The sequence below is a fragment of the Plasmodium falciparum genome, assembly GCF_000002765.6.
Source record: "Plasmodium falciparum 3D7 genome assembly, chromosome: 8".
NCBI classification, from domain to species: Eukaryota; Apicomplexa; class Aconoidasida; order Haemosporida; family Plasmodiidae; genus Plasmodium; species Plasmodium falciparum.
Window position 1 is genome coordinate 574,198 of NC_004329.3, and position 21,523 is coordinate 595,720.

Genomic DNA, 21,523 nt, shown 5'->3' on the forward strand with positions numbered 1-21,523 from the left:
AAGTGTATTTATTTCTTTTCTTCATTTTCTATATATGATTTACATATATTTTTTTACCTTATATTTAAGTACATGAACATGAAAATTATATTATAATATATATTTATATGCAAAATAAAATCATTTTATATATATTTAGGACATATTCTTTAAATTTTTTTTTTTTTTTTTTTTTTTTTTTTATGTTTACATGGTTTTTATAATATAATATATACATATATATATATATATATAAATATATTTAATAAATACATTTATATATGTGTATTGTATATATTATTAAGTACGTAATTAAAAATATATATTATTTTTTCTATTATTAATAACTATAAAAAATTAAAAAAAAAAAAAAAAAAAAAAAAAAAACATAAAACTATTTAACTAATCATTTTTATATACATCCAAAAAAAAGAGAAAAAAATTATATTTTATATATAAACAAATTATAAATACAATAATAAAATTAAAGGATTACAAAATGTATAAAAAAGAAAAGAACTACTTTTTAAACATTGGAAAATTATAATGAAAAAAAACAGAGAAATAAAGATATTCACATGTTAAAAAGATTTTGTTTTTATATACTATTTTTTTATACATTTTCATAACAAGAAAGAAACAAACAATTCCTTTTATTTCATTCCTTTTTTGTCATGTAAGAAATTTAAGGCAATTAATTTACTTTTAATTAAAAAAGAAAAAAAAATAAGCAATAATGAAATGATAAAAAAAAAAAAAAAAAAAAAAAAAGAAAAGGAAAAAGAAAAAGAAAAAGAAAAAGAAAAAGAAAAAGAAAAAGAAAAATATGTTTTAAAATCAAAGAAAATAAAAAAATATAATAATTTTTTTTTTTTTTAAATATATTTTTTCTAATATAATATATAAAATATGTATATATTTACTTTATTGGAACTTATATATGAACATGTATATACTTATATACATATATATATTGTACATATTATATATATATATATATATATAAATTATTTCCCTTTTTTTTTCTTTTCTTATTTTTCCTTTTGGTATAATTATATACAATTGGAAGAATAAAATATATAATATATATATATATATATTTTATCCTTAAATAAATGAAACAAAATTTTCGTTAAATTAATATTTATGTATTATTAAATATAAATAAATATATATATATATATATATATATATATATATATTATAAAATTATATATATATATATATAAATATATTTTATTATATTTTATTATATATATATTTTTTTTTTTTCTTCGGAAATAAATGAAAAAAGTAAATATATATTTACTGTATATAATTATAACATATATTTATAAATATTAATTTAAGCTCATAATATAAGTACACAAAATATTGTAAAAAAGTTATTATATCATATGTATATATATATATATATTTTTTTTTGTAATATTTTTAAATTAACAGATTTAGTATATATTATCTAACTTGAACTATTTCTAAAATTTTTTGAATATATAAATAGAAAAGAGAAATATATATATATATATAGTTAAAATAAATCATTTTTAAAAATACCTGATCAAATTTGATATTTCTGTATTACATATTAAATAAAAATACAGTGTACTTTTTTCTATTTAAAAAACAATAATAAAACAAAAACGAAAAATATATACACTTATTGGTGGTACAATATATAAATATATGTATGTACGCATGTATGTATCTATGTATTTGTGAACTTGTGCGTATTTATTTTAGATTGTATCTAAATTAATATACAATTGTTAATACAATATTTTCTTCTAAACTATAAAATTTTTCAGTATGAATGAAAATGATAAATTAAAAAATATATTAGATCAAAAAGAAGAAACTTTAATAGATACAAAAGAGGATGACAATCTTATAGAAAATAATATAAAGGAATATGAAAATATATCAAAAAAGAATTTTGAAATTCTTAAATTTTTAAACAAAGATGAACTAATTCTATTAATTGATAAACTAAATAAAGAAGGAAATTTAAGTGCTATAATAGACCAAGAGATAAAACAGGATACATTGGATATTCTTAAAAATGTAAAATGAGGGGGGGGAAAAAAAAAAAAAATATATATATATATATATATATATAATATGTGTGGGCTTATTAATATTATACATCTTATAGAACAATATATATATATAATGGTGTATAGAAAAAAGTGTGATGTTTGTTATTAATATAAAATATACATATTTATGTTTTTCTTATTTTTTTTTTTAGTTTGAAAATGAACAATATGATACGATTGAGCTAGAAGATAAGGATGAGAAGGCTGAAAATGAAGAGGATGAAGAAGAAGAATGTTACTATATGAATATGTGCAAATACATCCCTTTAAGGCTGACCTATGAAGAAAGGTTATATTTACGATTATTAGAAAGTACATTAGAAGTAAGTGAGTATACTGATAAAATAGATATATTACATAGTGGAAACAAAAATAAGAAGATAATTAAAGAGATAAAAACTTTATGTTCAATTTTATCTGGTTTAGTAATAGCAAACAACTATGAAAATGGACAAAAATTGATACGTGATAGAGATTTTATAAAGAATAGTCATTTTTTTAGTTTTGTTTTTGAAATAGGTAGGAGGTACAAAATCTTAAACCCTGATAGGATGAGGAGTAGTTATGGAAAACTAATGTACTTCTTAATGGATACAAGAAAAGAAGATATCTATGACTTACTATCTTTTGATTGTGTAAGTCCTATAAAAACTGTATATGGTTTATTAAAAGAGAGAAAAAATGGTTTTGATCTTTTAAAAGATAGCTTAATAAAAATTGCAACAATGCAAATAGATGGAAAAGGAAATCGAAATGAAATACAAAAACAAATAAAACAAAAAGAAGATGCCATTAAATATTTAGCTAGAAAATATTCGAATGATAAAAATAACAAAAAAAATTTATTTCGTATTAATATACCCATTTTTAATTCACAAACAAATACTGAAGAAGATACCAATAATTCAGAGGAATTACCTTCTTTAAGTTCAGAAGAAATTGAGAGATGTTTATATAGTTTATGTGATTATAATACTCATATAAAAATGTTTTGTCAACCATGTGAAATTATGATACAATATTTAAAATCATTCTATGACCCAAATGACAGAAATTCTCCTTATTCTCTTTCTATAGAAACAGGAAAACAAGGAAGTCGATTAACACATTCACATAGTAGACAATATATGTATGTTTTGCAAACATTATACTTATGGAGAGAAATAGGAGAACATATGTTCTTTTTATGGACATGTGCAGAAAATGATATGCTAGATTTAAAAAATCCATATCGATTAATTGATACAGGACAAGGATTAAACCGTATGCAAAGTGGACATACGGTCCTTGGTGTTATGAGAAAAATTCTTCATAACGTTCAAAAGAAAGTTGGTGGTTGGGTTGGATCGAGTATGATTCATATGGGAGACACAAATATTCCTAATACTTTTATGTTCATAGATAAATATACTCAGGTGATTATATAATATTAGATAATTATAAATACATACATATATATATATATATATATATATATATATATATATGTACATGTGATTACCATTTTTTTTGTCTATATGATTAATTTATTGCGTTAATATATAACCTTTAACACTTTTTTTCTAAAAAAATAAAAAAACAAGACAAAATTAATTATTTTGTTAATTTTAATACGTATTATAGGTACCACGAATACTCAATCCAATCGTTTTATGTTTGCAAGAAATTGATGAGTTATACGAATCTACGCCTGCAATGAAAAATTATATTAACACTGAATTTAATGGGGCACATAATTTAAAGTAATTAAAAAATAAACAAGATAATAAAAAAATATAAATAAATAAATAAAACGTTAACATTGTGAAATATATATGAGTTGAAATTTTATTATATATATATATATATATATATATATATATATATATATGTGTGTGTTTCTTCATTTTTAATTTTTTTTTTTAGGATGATGATAACATGTGATTTTTTCCGTCACGGATTTGATGGTAGTGGAGGTGATAATTTTAATGAGGCAGGAAGTTGCATTGATGGTCGACTAACATCAGCTTGGAATTGGTGTTCAAAAATTGAGAAGAAAAAATACTTTCCCATATTTTTATTAACTGGTTTTGTGGGATTTGATGGAACATTTTAGGGGGAATATTATATTATGTATAAAAAGGGAAAAACAAATAAATAATTATAAATAATAATAAATAATAATAAATAATAAAATTAAAAAAAAAAAAAAAACATAAATTTTTAATTTTTATACTTTATTTTTAAGTATTTTTTATTAATAAGTGTTGTTATTTTTGTAACTTATTTTAAATATTATTAAAGTATACTATAATTTTTTTCATATTTACATTTGTATTTATTTTTATGATTTTGTATAAATAAAATATATGTATGAACAGGTTATATAATATTATACATATGGTATATATATATATATATATATAATATATTTATTTATTACATTCTATATATTTTATGTTATATTTTATATTTTTATCATATTGTTCTTGACATAAAAAAAATACTTCTAATATATTTTATATATATATGATATTTATATAGAATAAATTTTCTTCCTATTGATTTAATTTTTTTTTCATAATTTTAAAAACTGTAATCTCTTGTTAATAATCTTATTAAAAAAATAATTTATATAATTATATATTAATATAATATATATATATATATATATATATAATAACAACTGTTTTTGAATAATTATTAATATAAAAATTTACAGCAATTAGAAAAAAATAATATATATACTTAAAAATCTATGTTTTTCTTTCATTTATCATTTTAATATTCAGCTCATATTTAATTTTCTTTTATTATTATTATTATTTTCTATTTTAAGATACAAATTATATTTTGTTTTAATAAATATTTATATTTCCATTATATATATATATAGATTATATTTTTTGTTTTATAGAAAATAAATAAGATATTTATTATATAGAGAAAAAAAATTGTTATTTGAAATATTCTTTGTTTTTATCATTTATATAACATATATAAATGTAAACATACATACATATATATATATATATATATATATATATATATATTTATTTATTTATTTATTTATTTCAAGGCAAAATTAATATTAGTTTTTTCCAAAGTTAAATCAATATTATATATCTTAAATGCCTGTATAATTATTTCCCTTAAAATTTTATTATATATACATAAATATATCATATTTTGTGAGGCACCTTTTTTCTAATTCACAAATAATACAAAATGATTGTAGAAAAGGAGGAATTGAATGATTTAAACAGAACCATAGAGATTATTATTAATAATTATGATAATGATGTAATTAATAAAAGGAAAGAAGATTTTTCAAATGATGATTATGCTTATAGTTTATGTGAAGATAATTATAAAAGTAGGAAAACAAGAAATGTTGTTATAAATATGTTAAATAAGAATATTAATATTATATATTATAATGATGAGTATAAGAATATCATATTTATTAATTTCTTAAGATTATGTCAATTAAATAATATGAATGTAAAGAAATATCATGATTTGTTTATAAAATATGATGCTTTTAATACCATAGCAAATTCTGAAAAAAATGTAGGTTTTTTTTTGAAGCCTGTTATTAAAAATGATAAATTATTGTGGGATATAAACACTGATGATTTCCACATATTTAATTTACAGTGTGATACGCATAAGAATACCGAAAATATTCTATACGAATCCAATAATATTAAAAATGATAATGAATATAATCATCTTAATGATAAAAATAATAGCACGGGAACCAATCAAGAAAATAATGATAAAAATGGTGGTAATTATTATTACATTTTACAAACAGATATTAAAGTAAAATTAAATGATCTTTTAGAAAATTCATCTAATGCTGAATCATCATGTTATTCTGATGAGGAAAGTGAATATTCCTTATCATCATGTTCAGAAAAGGAGGATAACATCTCTAAATACGATGAAGAAAAATTACCATCTATTCATAATAACATAAAATATGAAAATAATAATATTATAGAAAAGCATTTTCCAAATGACTTATTATCAAAATGTCCATATTATATAAATAATAAATATATAACAAATGAATCAATCAATTATGAAAAATATTCAATTGATGATGAGGGGGAAAAAAATAAAATAAATAATCAAGTATATAACCATTGTCCAATATTAAATAAAAAAACAAGAATAAATGGTTTACCTAATAAATTTGAACATCATTTTGATCATTTCTCAAATTTAAATAATATTAATATAAATCAATTAGTAGATGTAATAGTAAATCAAAATAACGAACATAAATCTTGTGGTGATATTAGTAAAAATTATACAGGAAATAAAATAGAAGAATCCATACTAATAGAAAAATTTGTACAATCATCTCAAAGTGATCATGAAGAAATAAATAATTTACATAAAAAAATTAATAGCATGGAACAAATTATTAAACATTTAATGAATGAAATAATAAAAAGAGACATGACAAAAAAAAAAAAAAATGAAAGCATACATGTAATGAAAAATGATTCTTCTCATAATACAAATAAACATGAATATAATAACGTATTATGTTGTAAACAAAATTCAATACATGATACATATGAAAAGGAAATCCAAACAGATAATATAGAACAAATAAATAGAAATGATAGAACAAAGATGAATGAAATAAATTATGATGTTATGAAAAATGTCGAACATAAAATAAAAACATACACTAAAGAAGATATCCATGAAATAGATAAAAAATATTTTGATAGTTATAATTATTCAGATATACACAGAACAATGATTTTAGATAAATGCAGAACACAATGTTATTATGATTTTATAAATAAAAATAAAGAAATATTTGAAAATAAAATAGTCCTCGATATAGGTTGTGGATCGTCTATTATTTCTTTGTTTTGTTCTGATTATGCAAAAGTTGTTGTAGGAATAGATAACGCTGAGAAAATTTTAGAGAAAGCGAAAAAAATAACAGAAATAAATAAAGCAAAAAATATTTATTTGTTCAAAGGTAAATTAGAGGATCATAATATATATGTGGATGAAAAGAATGAAATATATTATTTAAACAAAGATTTAGATATTGAAACATTTGAAAAATCAAATAATGTAAAATTGAAAATATTAAAATTTGATATAATTATATCTGAATGGATGGGATATTTCTTATTTTATGAATGTATGATTAATACTATATTATATGCTAGAGATAAATATTTAAAAGAAAATGGGTATATATTTCCAAATAAAATATATTTATATATGTCTGGATATAATGATATGGAATATATAAAGGATAATTTATTAATATGGGATAAACCTATGTATAATAAGAATTTGTATGAACTCAAACCGAATAATCAGGAATTTATGGAAACTGCCAAAATAATGTATGTTGATAAAAATAATGTATCATCTGAAATTATTAATTATGGCATCATTGATATGTATACATATAATAAAGAATATTTCTATATAAATGTAGATTTTAAAATACCATTAAAAGAAAATAAAATAGTAACAAGTTTGTGTTTTTATTTTGACTGCTTATTTGATAAATCAACATATTATATAAAAAACAATACACATAATAATAATAATAATAATAATAATATAAATAGTATAGAGGCTAATAATCTGAGTCGACCTGTAAATTTGAATGAACAGTTCAGTAATTTAAATACAGTACCAAATGTTTCAAATAATACAGGTACTATATTAACAACAAGCATGTTTAAAGAGAAAACTCATTGGAAACAAACTCTTTTACATCTATATTCAAATAATTATAATATATCACAAATATTTAATACAGACAATAAAGAACCTAATTATTTATGTGGTAATATCCATATTTCTTCGCCAACGAATTATACAAGACATGTTCATGTTGTTTTGCAAATAAAGAAAAATAAATCCATAAATATAAATGAAGAGTTTATTTGTCGTTATTATTTAGATTGATATATTATATATATATATATATATATTATTATTGTTATTATGTTTTTATATTATGAATGTTAAAAAAATCAAATAAAATAAATGGAAATTAAAATATTACGTGGTATATATTTATAATGTACATATTCATATATATAATATTTTGTAAAAGATTTTCAAACATTAATTATAAAAATATGTAAAATAATATATGAGCATATATTTATACATACTTTTTTTTTTTTTTCTTAAATATATATATATATATATATATATATATATATGTGTATCAAATACATACTACTATTTAGGTAACTTTTAAAATATGAAATACTTAAATTTTACTGAAGTACAAAATCGGTTCAATGAAAAAATAAAAAAAATAATATATTATATATAAATAAGCACTCATCAAATTATTAAATATATAGTAAATATAATATAAAAAATCTCATATATATATATATATATATATATATATATATATATATTATTGATATATATAAATAAAAACATATTATAATAAATTAAAATATTATTTATATTTACTTCATATAAACCCTATATAGGATACAAATAATTACGTGAAAAAAAAAAAAAAAAAAAAAAAAAGAGGGGAAAATAAAATTTATGAAGAAAAATAAAAAGTGCAAAAAAAGTAAAAATTTCAAATAAAATATTATTTTTGTGTCATAAGTAAAAAAAAAAAAATTTATAAATATATAAATATAAATATATATATAAATATATTTATTTATTTATTTATTTATTTATTTATTCATTTATTCGTCTACCTTAAATAAATAAAAGAAGACGGTGAAATGTTTTAAGAAACTCTTTAAAATGTTTTCTCTTAATGGTTTGACTAGATTAGCATGTTCTCCATAAAAGAAATTTTGTAAAAAGTTTTCATTATTATAATCTGTATTTAATCCATTTTTTAACAAGTAATAGAAATAATTCCATTTTAAATTTTGTGGTGTACTAAATGTTTCAATTTCATTATAATTTTGATAAAACGTTCTGACATTATAAATATAAGTAAATTTGTCGAAGAAATATACGAATGAATCATATGGTTCTTCATCTTCTGATAATTGGAAGATGTTTTTAAATTCCTTATATTTCATAACATTACTAATGGCTCTTAAATATATATCATTAATACTTTTAATGGTTAGTTTATTTAATATAACAGGTAGAGTGACTTGTGTACAGAATATGTTCTCACTTAAATTATTACCATTGTTCTTTGTACTACTACTATTTTCAACATTATTTTTTTTGAAAAAGAAATCATTCATATTTGAAATACTTGATAATTTGAAACAAGCATTTACAGGTAGATTCGTTATATCATCATTTCTATGATGAAACAAAGTAACTAATGAATCATTCGTTAAAGAAAAGATATTCTCTTTACCTATACCTGCTTCTACTGATTCTTTCATTTCTGTCATTCTTTTTAATTCTTTGTTATTAAGATTAGATAAAAGGGTTTCAAGATCACTACGGAAATAAAATTTTAGTAGAATAACATTTTCACATATTTTTAAATGTTTATATTTTGGCTTTTCACAATATTTTAATTTAGGTACGGTAAATATATCCCTTGATATATAATGTTTTTTAATATTGAAATAAAGACGTTGATTATAGTTACAATATTTAGCAATATAACCAAGACTAATATCATCATCATGATTAAATAAACAAGAACTTACATCATCTATATTACTTATATTATCGTCAACATGTTCTAAATAAGAATTTTTTATTATAAATTCGATATATTTGACATTATAATATGAGGAATTATATGATTTTAAAGATTGAAAAGCTTCTTTTAAACTTAGGGTTCTTTTTATTAGTAAATAAATACCATGATAATTTACATCTAATTTTGATTTATTTTCTTCATTACTGTTATCAGTTTCATCTTGTGTTGGTTTTTCAATATTATTAAAATCATCATATTCTTCATACATTTCTTGTAGTTCTTTTTCATTAAATGATTCATTATTCGAACTATTTATTTTATTCATATTATGCATAGACTCAAATTTCTTTTTCATTTCATAAAAAGTTTTATTTTCTTGAGCAAATTTATGTAAACTTGATAATTGTTCTTTCAATGTATTAATACCTTCTGTATGATATTTTTTGAATGTTTCATGATTTGTAATAAAATTGTCATTTGATATATAAACTTTGGAATTATTAAAACTGAAATTTTTTAAATAGTTGGTATAATTATTTATATATTCATATACTAAATTTTCTTCATCATTAAATTTGTCATTTTTTAAAAATGGATACTCTATATATTTCTTTCTTTGTTTTCTTAAAACTATATCAACCATTGGTAATGCAAATTTCTCAACAGTTCTATATAAACTCTTATATACATCTGCACTATGATTTTTATTGAATATAAAGAATTTTACAAGATGTGTTGAGGTAAATATATTAAACAAATTGTCTACGATATTCATATTAACATTATCCGAAAATACATAAATATCTTGCATGAAATAATTTGTTTGTACATTGTTCTGATCTCCAACATGACTTGTCCAATTATAATAAATAAATGGATCCGAATCATATAATAATTCTTTGTCATTAGTTAAAACATTAGCATTACTAAATGCAGATCCAGCAATATGTTTATATATATCAAAAGTATATAATAATAAATATGTTCTACCTGTACCTAATATAGTATGTGGAGTATATATACTTTTGTCAGGAATATATGGAAGAACAAAATGCTCTAAATACGGATTCTTATATATAACTCTTTGTGGTATAAGGGGTTTTGGTTTTTGATTAAAATTAATTGCTTCATTAACATATGAAATAAATTGCTCTATATGTCTGGATGACATGGAAGAACATACATTATTATTTTTTAGATACTCAAAAAAAGGATAATTGTTAGAAACATTAATATCTGATAAATGTGATGGTATTCTAAAAGCACGATGGTAATACTCATTTCTAAAATTTAATAGATAATAAGTTAATGATCTCATATGTAGTGGAGAATGTAAAGCAAGACTAGCATGCATACTAACTATTTCATCATTATCTAAATCAGAATAAAAGTTTACACTTTTAAAAAATGTCATAAGGGAACCTAAATTATTAGTATAATCGTATGAAAACTTTTCATGTACGGTTAATAAACAAAATAATTCTGAATTATATATAAGTAAAACTTCTTCTACATCTCTAAATTTATGCATTGTAGCTCTTTTAAGATAATAAGGCAAATATTTTACAATATATTTTTGTTTAAAAAAACCTTGATGACCAACATTAATATCTTCCATTTTGGAAAAGGTTCCACTTAACGGAGGACCAGTAACAGTTATACTATGAAGGTTAATTTTTTTATTTAAAAGATAAAAATGTAATCTCTTTATTGGTCTAAGTAAATTATCATCTTCATCTGATACTTGATGAGCATTATTAGTATTCTCAGGATTATCTAAATCTTTTAAACGATGATAACCTATATCTGCATCATCAAACACATCATCAAAAGTTTCTGATATTGGCTTGTTTGATTCTTTATATTTAAAATCTTTATATAAATAAAATCTATCTTTCTTAAAATATGGATCTTTACGTACTTCAATCGAATCACTATCAGTTACAATATTTATATCTTTTAATGTTAAGTGGAAATTAGAATCAATAATAGCTAGGGTTTCACGTTCAATTTTAAAATTAATAACTTCTCTTTGAAATATTTTCCATAAATCTTTACTTAAGGATGATATTATTCTAATAATATTTCCACCAAAACAATGTCCATGTAAATATAAATCATACGTATGACATGAATCATCATTTAATGCATTCTTAATTGTTAATGCTAATCTACTTACAATAATATAAGCAAAGTTTATATGAGAATGAATACCTTCTTTTCCTAAAAAGTTATAAAGACTAACAAATGGAGCATATATTATAAATTTATCATACTTTTTTTTGTGCATAACTTCATTTAATAAAATATTTCCTTGAGCACTCCATATTTTATAATCATTAGTTTGTTTAGGATTAGGACGACCATGATTAAATACAGCAAGTGCACAATGAAATTGCTTTTTTGTAAAAGTATTATTGTTCTCCAAATTTTTATATCTCTCTTTCATATATTCATTATATGTTTTAGTTTCATATACATAATATTCATCTATACTTCTTATAAAATGACCATTGAAATTTGGGTGTTTTAAATCAAGAAATGGGTTTGTTTCTAAGGCGTACATTTTCCATCTATCTTCAACTTCTTCCTCTTTTCCATTAATCTACAAAAAAAAAAAAAAAAAAATGATATTATATATTAATATGTAAATATAAGGACACATTTTAAATGTAATTATAAAAATTTATTTTTAATTTTTCAAATACAAATTATGGAATCACATTTATACATTACATTTTTATAGGCACATAATAAATAGTGACTTATAAATATATACATATATATATATATATATATATATATATATACAACATATATATAGATACATATATACATAACTACATATATATATACATATCTACATATATATATATACATATCTACATATACATATACATACATATTCATTTATTAATTTTTATTATTTATTTTATAACTTACATTATTCGCACTGTGTTCGCCATTATCATCACCATATACTTTTGTGCCAAAATTAATAAGTAATAATAAAAATATTATGACATTATTCATTATTTTACTTTTATGCAACTAAAAATATTGCTATATAAGTGGAAAATAATAAAAAAATTATATCATTTAAAATATAAAAAAAATATATATATATTTATATATATATATATATTGATGTCAACATATATTTTTTATGATATTTTTTCTTTTATATATTTTAATATGTAAAATAAGAAAAAATAAGGATAATTATTGTAACAAATATAAAAAAAAAAAAAAAAAAAAATTCACCAAAATATTGGAAAATACAATAAAAAGATTCTTTTACTATAAAAAATACAAACATATAATTAAAAAAAAAAAATATATATATATATATATATATTGATGTCAACATATATTTTTTATGATATTTTTTCTTTTATATATTTTAATATGTAAAATAAGAAAAAATAAGGATAATTATTGTAACAAATATAAAAAAAAAAAAAAAAAAAAATTCACCAAAATATTGGAAAATACAATAAAAAGATTCTTTTACTATAAAAAATACAAACATATAATTAAAAAAAAAAAATATATATATATATATATATATTGATGTCAACATATATTTTTTATGATATTTTTTCTTTTATATATTTTAATATGTAAAATAAGAAAAAATAAGGATAATTATTGTAACAAATATAAAAAAAAAAAAAAAAAAAAAATTCACCAAAATATTGGAAAATACAATAAAAAGATTCTTTTACTATAAAAAATACAAACATATAATTAAAAAAAAAAAATATATATATATATATATATATATATATAAACCAATTAAAAGTAAAATATTTAAAAAATATATTTTTTTATTCGCATGTTAAATACTCTAAAAAATAAAATAAATAAAAAAAAATCGTACATATATTTTATATATGTAATAATACCATAAAAAAAGCAAATATATTATTATCTTTAAATAATAAAGATAATAAAAATTGAACATCAAACATTAAGAACATAAATTAAAATATAAAATAAAATAAATTGTCTCTCATTTTTAAAGTCTAAAAAAAAAAAAATTTATGCTGCTACTTATAAATATAATAAAATATATGTATATTTATATATATATATATTACAAAAAAATATCATAACTATAAATAAATTTTTTATAATTATATATTTTTTTAAGGCGTATAATATATATTTCTTAAATAAAATAACAAAAAAAAAAAAAAAAATTAACACATATTTATATATTCATTGTACTATTTTTATAAATCAATATATTCCTTTTTTTTTTTTAAGTGCATGAGATATGTACATATATAAAATATATAATATTATAAATATATATTCATTTTTTGTAACATTTATTTGTTTGCTCAAGAAATAATAAATTTCTATTTATTTAAATAGTCCACAATAAATGAAATCAATTATTTTATTATTATTTTTTTTTTGTTTCTTTTTACCAATATATATATTATATATATGATTCACCCTCTTTTTTTAACAAGGTACTAAAAAAAAAAAAAAAAAAAAACAATAAGCTTTTTAAAAGGAACAAATGATATATATAATATTATGTTATATATATTATATATAACATTATAAATAATGTATGAATGAATAAAAATATATATTATTTATATGTTTATATATTATGCGATCCTATATATATAATATATACATAAGATAAAACATAAAATTTCCAAAAGGAAACGAAAATAAATAAATAAATATATATATATATATATATATATATATATATATATGTATAGATTTAGTTATATATATAATAAAAAGATGTCCTTAATATTTTTTTTTTATTAATAATCATATTTCTTTATTGGCACACATTTTTTCAATTATATATTTCTTAAATAATTCAAAGCGTCATCTTATAAATATGAATATATATAAATCATAAAATTCATCCAGGAAAAAATACACATAGGAAATTCAATGTAATAACATTAATAAGTAATTATATGTATAATATAATAAGGAATATATATATTAGGGGAGAAAAGCATTATATAAAAATATATTACAAAAAAATTAAAATATATAAATGAAAGGTTCAAATGTAAAAGAAAAAAAGTAAGGTTTTCTTCTTTTTCATAAAACCCCTCTATAATATGAAAATATTGAGGCTTGAACAAAATTTACCAAATACAAAAACCTATTATCTTATAACATATAATTATATATATATATATATATATATATTATATAGATTTTTTTTATGTTATAATTTTTTTTTATCTAACCTGTTTGTAAAAGTACGAATATTTACCAAAACAAAATGTGCACCCTATAAAGCACAAGGTTGTATACAGAATTCTATGTATAATATATATATTATAATATAATTTATTTTTGTATATATCAAATATATTTTATTTCATAAATATTACCTTATTTTTATAAGATTTTATAATATTAAATAAATAAAAATATTTTACATATAATTGTGTATCATAAATATAATATTGTCCAATTATTTTTTTCTTTTTTTTCTATATATTAAATAAATCATTGATAAAATACTCGTTATATATTGTCTTCAAAAAAAAAAAAAAAAAAAAAAAAAAAAAAAATACATTGAAATATGTTAATTTATTATTTAAATTAATTATTTTTTTTTTTTTTTTCGCTTTTTTATCTCGTTGGAATGAGCAAAAAATAAATATATTTGAATGTATGAAATTTTTCAGAAAATGCATAAAAAAAAAAAAAAAAAATTAATAATAATAAAATAAAATAATAAATAAAATAAAGATATAAAAATTAAAATAACTAGAAAGATAAATTATAAATATATATATATATATATATATATATATATTTATTTATTTATTTATTTATATTAATGTAATATATTTATATAGTTTATTATTACATAATATATTATAAGATATATTTATATAATGAAAAAAGCTGAATTTTTTGAAATTATTCAAAATGATTCTTCCTCATTATCTGAAAATTCATTAAATGAGAGTTCTTTTAATTGTAGTCTAGATTTCAAAGATGATGAAAAAAAAAATGTTCATGAAAAAGACAATATAGATATTTCTTATAATAAAATAAATAATTTGTCTAAAAAGAATGCTTTAAAATTTTTGGGTATATTTAATAAAAAAAAAAACGAAAAATTGCATATTAAAAATAATATATGTGAAAGCACTCTTGATGCATATAATAATAAGTGTGCTAATATAGTAATAAAAAAAAATAACTCTAATATACTATATGAACCGTTAAAAAAAAAAAATGAAACAAATGACCCAATAAAGGGTATTAATTCGGTTAATAAATTAAATTCGGTTATAAAAGATAATAGTAAAAATGAAAATAATATATATAATGATAATAATTTAAATTTTAATGGTTATATAAATAATGATGAGCATGTAAATTCTGACGATGTATTAAAATTTAATAATCATTTAAATTGTAATAATGAATATAATAGATATTCCTTACAAAATGAAAAAAAAAATACTTATAATAAAGCACATTATAATAATGAATTTTATTGTTTGAAACAAATAGTTGATAACAACTTAAATAATAATTATGATAAAAATGAAATAAAGCTTTTCAATATATATCATGATAATAGAGCTGAATGCTTATTTCATGATGTTAGTATAATTAAATTTTATGCATATAATAATATATGTATATATGAAAATAAGGATTATATATATAATGAAATTAATACGTATTTATTTCAATGTCCTAATGGACCTAAAAAGGTAGACACATTTAATATAAATGATGATATTTATGAATATTTATATAATGAAAAAATAAAATTAAAAAATAAAGAAAAAATCTATAAGGAAAATGATAGTCACAATAATAATATGAACACTAAGTTTAATAATTGTGATGGTGAAATACGAAAGGAAGATAGCCAAATACAATGTCTTCAATTTTATATACATAAATATCCTTCTTTTCTAAAAGATAAAATAAAAGCATTTATTCATATATATAACATGTTTAGTATTTATCCATATATTAATAATAATTTTATACAAGATCATATGTATTCTGAAAATATTAAAATTGTTTATCTTTCTGAAAAGGTTCTAAATATTCAATGGAAATATTATGATATAAATGAATTAACAAGCATTTTAAAAAAATATGTTTTGTCTAAGAAATTAGGCGAAAACTATTTAGAACAGTCTTTTATACAAATTAATGATTATATATATATTAATTTTTTAACACAAGAAATTAAAATGACAGATATCAATTCTTATCAAATAAACAATAATTATATTATTTTAAACGGTAACGGACTTTGCTTTTCAGCATATTATCATATATTAGTACCCCATCATAGACATATTAATGAAAATACGAATGATCAAAATAAAAATTATCATTTAAGTTATGAATATGTTTTTATATCTCAGTTATTTAATATTTATGACAATTTTCATATATGTTTTTTGTATCCACTTTTTGTTACCTACTTTTTTTATTACCACCTTTTTGTAAAACATAAAATGGACAACTTGATGAAAAAGGGGGTTAAAAAAGTATACTTAGATATGAATAAAGAAACAACAAATTTTTATATGGAGGAGAGCAAAAATACATATACAGGTGATGAAAAAATATATAATACTAATGAAGAACAAAATATGAAAAAAGAAATCTACTGCTTTAATGAAAAAACTACCATAAATGATGATGATCAGATATATGAACCAAATATAGAAGAGTATAAAAGATATAATAATAACTATGAAGAATGTTACGTTATTCAATTAAATGATATTTACTTTAGATTATATGAATGTTTTAAAAAAAAAAAAACATTAGAGAATATAAATCCAAATGATAATATAAAAGAAAAGGGGTATATACAATATTTATTACCTCAAAGTTGTTTTAAACATTTTAAAAATATAGAATTTATTTTTAAAAGTCAATCATCTTATTTATTTATGTTATATCTTATATGTATTAGTAAATATGGTTTAGATGATAAGTCTATAATAGGGCATACAACTAATTTAAATAATATAAACATTTTATATTCTCATAATAATAATAATAATAATTATAATAATATTTATAATGACAATTTACAAAATAGTATAAATCCTAATAAAATAATATCACATTATAACAATAACTGGTATGGTGGTATTCAAAATGATGAATTTATAAATTCTTATGATAATTTATTTTGTTTTAATGATATGAAAGAAATATCAAATATACGTAATATTTTTCCTGATGATAAACAAAATTTTTTTAATTCCTGTAACAAAATTGATAATATTATAAAAATCAGTATAAGAAATAATGGTGTTTGTTTTTTTTATATTAAGGATATTGTAAAATATTTATTTTTTTCCTATTTCATAATTTTCAATTCAATGGAAAATCTTATAGAATTAATGAACAAACAAAATTACAATAATGATGTAGAAATATGTGAAGATCAAAAGCTCCTTAATGAAAAGCATAAATTAGAATGTAAACAAAATGAATTGTTACCAAATTTAATTCATAATAATAATATGAGTTCCCAATATTGCTGTATAACATCCAGTGATATAAATAAAAAGGAAAATGAGTTATCAAAAAAGGATCAAGAAATTGAAATATTACAAAAGTGTATCTTAAATACACACCTATATAAATTATATAACACGTCTAATATTCCTAATGATGTGTGTAATAATAATGATATGTGTAATAATAATGATATGTGTAATAATAATGATATATATAATAATAATAATATATGTAATAATAATAATATATATAATAATAATTATTATAAGAATAAAGATAATCTTAGTTTTTCAAATATAAATAAAATATTTGAAATGGATAATATAAAAAATATTTATAACGACTTTTTTATTTGTGAAAATAAAAATGTGAATATTTTTAAATTAATTAATATAATGAATAAAGAAAAAAAGAAAATCTTAACCCCATATTATTTCAGTTTAAATGACTTAACTCCTCTTTTTTTCTTAAAATTATCAAATATACATATATATGATATTAATATACAACTAAATAAAGTTTTTCAATATATACATTATAATAATAATACATTTACTCCTTTTTTGACTGATTCTCAAAAAAAGGATGAAGTAATAAATGTACAATTAGATTTATTAGAAAATACATATATTGTTAATAGTGAAGTATATTTATTATATGTAAAAAAAATTAATTATAATGATGATATCTATAAATATAATTATTTATATGTACAAGATTATTTATTAAAAAATTATATACTTTATTATAATATCTATTTTTATATACAAGATCATTTAAAAAAAAACCAATATTATAAACTAAAATATACAAATATAAATAAAGAAACATTAATTATTCATTTTACTGTATCTTTTAATTGTATATATGATAAAATCAAATTAATGTACCAATTCAAACCACAACCATATATTACTCACATAGAAAAAAATGAAAATGTGAATATAACAACTGAACAAAAACAAAAATATATATCTTTTATTGATAATTATGTATGTACTAAATATGTGTATAATGATAAAAATAAAACAATAAATAATAAATAAAAAATTAAAATATAACTAATTAATTTGTATTCATTTAAATATAAAAAATTAATTTTTATATTAACAATTAGGATCTGCAAATATTTATGTTAATTATTTTTCAATTTTTCCTATCACAATATGATACATACATATATATATATATATATATATATAATACTAACATATATTATTCTTTTTTTTTTTTTGTTTTTCTTTTTCACTTTCATAATTTTGAATTAAAACTAGTGGTGATATATAATTTTTTTTTCTTATACAATTTTTTTTTATATGATAAAAAGAAAAATATTCATAAAATGTTTTTATATATTTAGGATTTATTATTTTTTTTTTTTCTTGCTCTATTAATTGCATAAAATAATTCTTGATTGAAAAATATAAAATTCTCTCTTTGTACTTTTTTTTTTTATTCATATAACTATTTTTAACATTTAAGCACAATTCAAACTTTTTATTGTATTTTATATAATTTCTTTTTTTTGGTGATCTTGAAGACATATTTGTAGTTTTATTTGTTTCACCATTAATTAAAACAAGACTTATTTTATTTGTGTGCCTATTTATTTTTTCATATATTTTTTCATTTATTTTATCATTTATTTTATCATTTATTTTATCATTTATTTTATCATTTATTTTTTCATTTATGTGTCCATTTTTTTTTTCATTTATTTTATCATTTATTTTTTCATTTATTTTTATCATTTTTACATTTTTGATTTTGCCCTTTCTCATAATTTTATTGGTGCGTTCATTTTTTTTATATTTTATTAAGCTTAATAAAAAGAGGTTCCAATTTTTAATATCATATAGTTCATTTCTTCTTAGAAAAATAATATTGTATATGTATTTGTAGGCGTTTTGTTGTATATACTCATTACATATATTTCTATTATTTTTATTATTATTATTATTCTTATTTGAGGTTATTAAATACAATAATAAACACAAGTGTTTCATGTCACTTGAGGGAATCAAATATTTATGAATATTTATAAGAATACATATTTTTATTTTATGAAATGATTTAAATTCATTTAAAAAATCAAATATATTACATATATCTATTTGTTTAAAATAATGGTAATTTTGTATTTTATCAAAAATTTGTAATATAATATGTAAGCTATCTAGTAATAGTTCCATCTTCTTTTTTTCTATCAATATATTTGAATTATTTTCAGATAAAAACTTAGATGATAATATTATATCCTTATTGTTATGAAAAGTATTATTTTTCTTCAGTGTTCTTTTATATAATGAAATACATGAAAGCAGATATGTAAAATTATTGATATAATTATTAATATCTTCTTTTTTAATTAAATTTAAGAAATCTAAAAAAAATTCCCTTTCAAAAAGTTCATTGAAAAATAAAGTAGAATTCAATAAGAAACTTGAAATGATTTTTATTACATATTCATAAAAATGTATTTTATCAACTTTATTTTCTTGTCCACATTTTATTATTTCATATAAAAGATATTCATAATATTTTTTGTCATTAATTATTTTTTCTTTTAAAGGTGGGAAATTTAAAACATCTCTTGTTAATCTTAAAAATATATATCTATTAATATTGTTATGAAGTGAAATATAACACATAAATAATTGTTCTATTTTATAATTGTATTTATCATTCTTTTCATATCCCTTCTTTTTGGTTGTTTGATTTTTTATATATTTCTTGAATTTATGGATATATTTGGAAAGTTTAAAAATGGTAGAGTTCACATCATACAAATAAATATTCTTGTCAAATCGTTCATGACACAAATTTATATTATAATTGAAAGCTACATATAAATTTAAACTTTCTCCTTTATAATTCTGTTTTCTCTTTTTAATACTTGATGATATAATATTTCTATATTGATATTTTAAATAATCTTTCTTTAAATATTGTAGCCTTTTCCTTATCATTTTTCCCCCTTTTTTTGATTTTTATCTTAATTCTAAAAGGGGAATATACGAAAAAAATATATGCCCTTACATATTATAAGAAAAATAAAAAAAAACAAAATATAAAAAAAATGTAAATTTTTTTTTTGAATGAATTGTAATTGAAATAATTTCCCAAATTTAATATTTTAAAATAAGTGGATTCCATAAATAGCCCATAAAGAACAAAAAAAAGGATAACATAAAAAAAATATATATAAAATAAAAATAAAAAGAAATTAAATTAAATTAAATTAAATTGAATTTTATTTAAGTCCCTAAATAATATA

General features: G+C 18.0%; 5 protein-coding genes across 5 annotated transcripts; 3 read left to right on the forward strand and 2 right to left on the reverse strand.

Annotated features, from left to right (window-relative positions):
* Nucleotides 1–1,788: 1,788 nt before the first annotated feature.
* On the forward strand, nucleotides 1,789–4,173 carry PF3D7_0811400 (conserved protein, unknown function; the record flags this gene model as incomplete). The annotated part of the gene is made up of 4 exons (XM_002808793.1): nucleotides 1,789–2,043; nucleotides 2,231–3,493; nucleotides 3,702–3,820; nucleotides 3,984–4,173. The coding sequence occupies 4 exons, from the start codon at nucleotides 1,789–1,791 to the stop codon at nucleotides 4,171–4,173; spliced, it is 1,827 nt and encodes a 608-aa protein (XP_002808839.1).
* Nucleotides 4,174–5,285: 1,112 nt separating this feature from the next.
* Nucleotides 5,286–8,024, forward strand: PF3D7_0811500 (histone-arginine methyltransferase CARM1, putative; the record flags this gene model as incomplete). The annotated part of the gene is made up of 1 exon (XM_001349375.1): nucleotides 5,286–8,024. One exon carries the CDS (start codon nucleotides 5,286–5,288, stop codon nucleotides 8,022–8,024), a length of 2,739 nt encoding a protein of 912 aa, XP_001349411.1.
* A 761-nt stretch (nucleotides 8,025–8,785) lies between these two features.
* Nucleotides 8,786–12,756, reverse strand: PF3D7_0811600 (conserved protein, unknown function; the record flags this gene model as incomplete). Its single annotated transcript, XM_001349374.1, has 2 exons — nucleotides 8,786–12,328; nucleotides 12,667–12,756. The coding sequence occupies 2 exons, from the start codon at nucleotides 12,754–12,756 to the stop codon at nucleotides 8,786–8,788; spliced, it is 3,633 nt and encodes a 1,210-aa protein (XP_001349410.1).
* A 2,867-nt stretch (nucleotides 12,757–15,623) lies between these two features.
* On the forward strand, nucleotides 15,624–19,292 carry PF3D7_0811700 (conserved Plasmodium protein, unknown function; the record flags this gene model as incomplete). The annotated part of the gene is made up of 1 exon (XM_001349373.1): nucleotides 15,624–19,292. The coding sequence occupies one exon, from the start codon at nucleotides 15,624–15,626 to the stop codon at nucleotides 19,290–19,292; it is 3,669 nt and encodes a 1,222-aa protein (XP_001349409.1).
* A 159-nt stretch (nucleotides 19,293–19,451) lies between these two features.
* Nucleotides 19,452–21,215, reverse strand: PF3D7_0811800 (conserved Plasmodium protein, unknown function; the record flags this gene model as incomplete). The annotated part of the gene is made up of 1 exon (XM_001349372.1): nucleotides 19,452–21,215. The coding sequence occupies one exon, from the start codon at nucleotides 21,213–21,215 to the stop codon at nucleotides 19,452–19,454; it is 1,764 nt and encodes a 587-aa protein (XP_001349408.1).
* Between the last annotated feature and the right edge of the window lie 308 nt (nucleotides 21,216–21,523).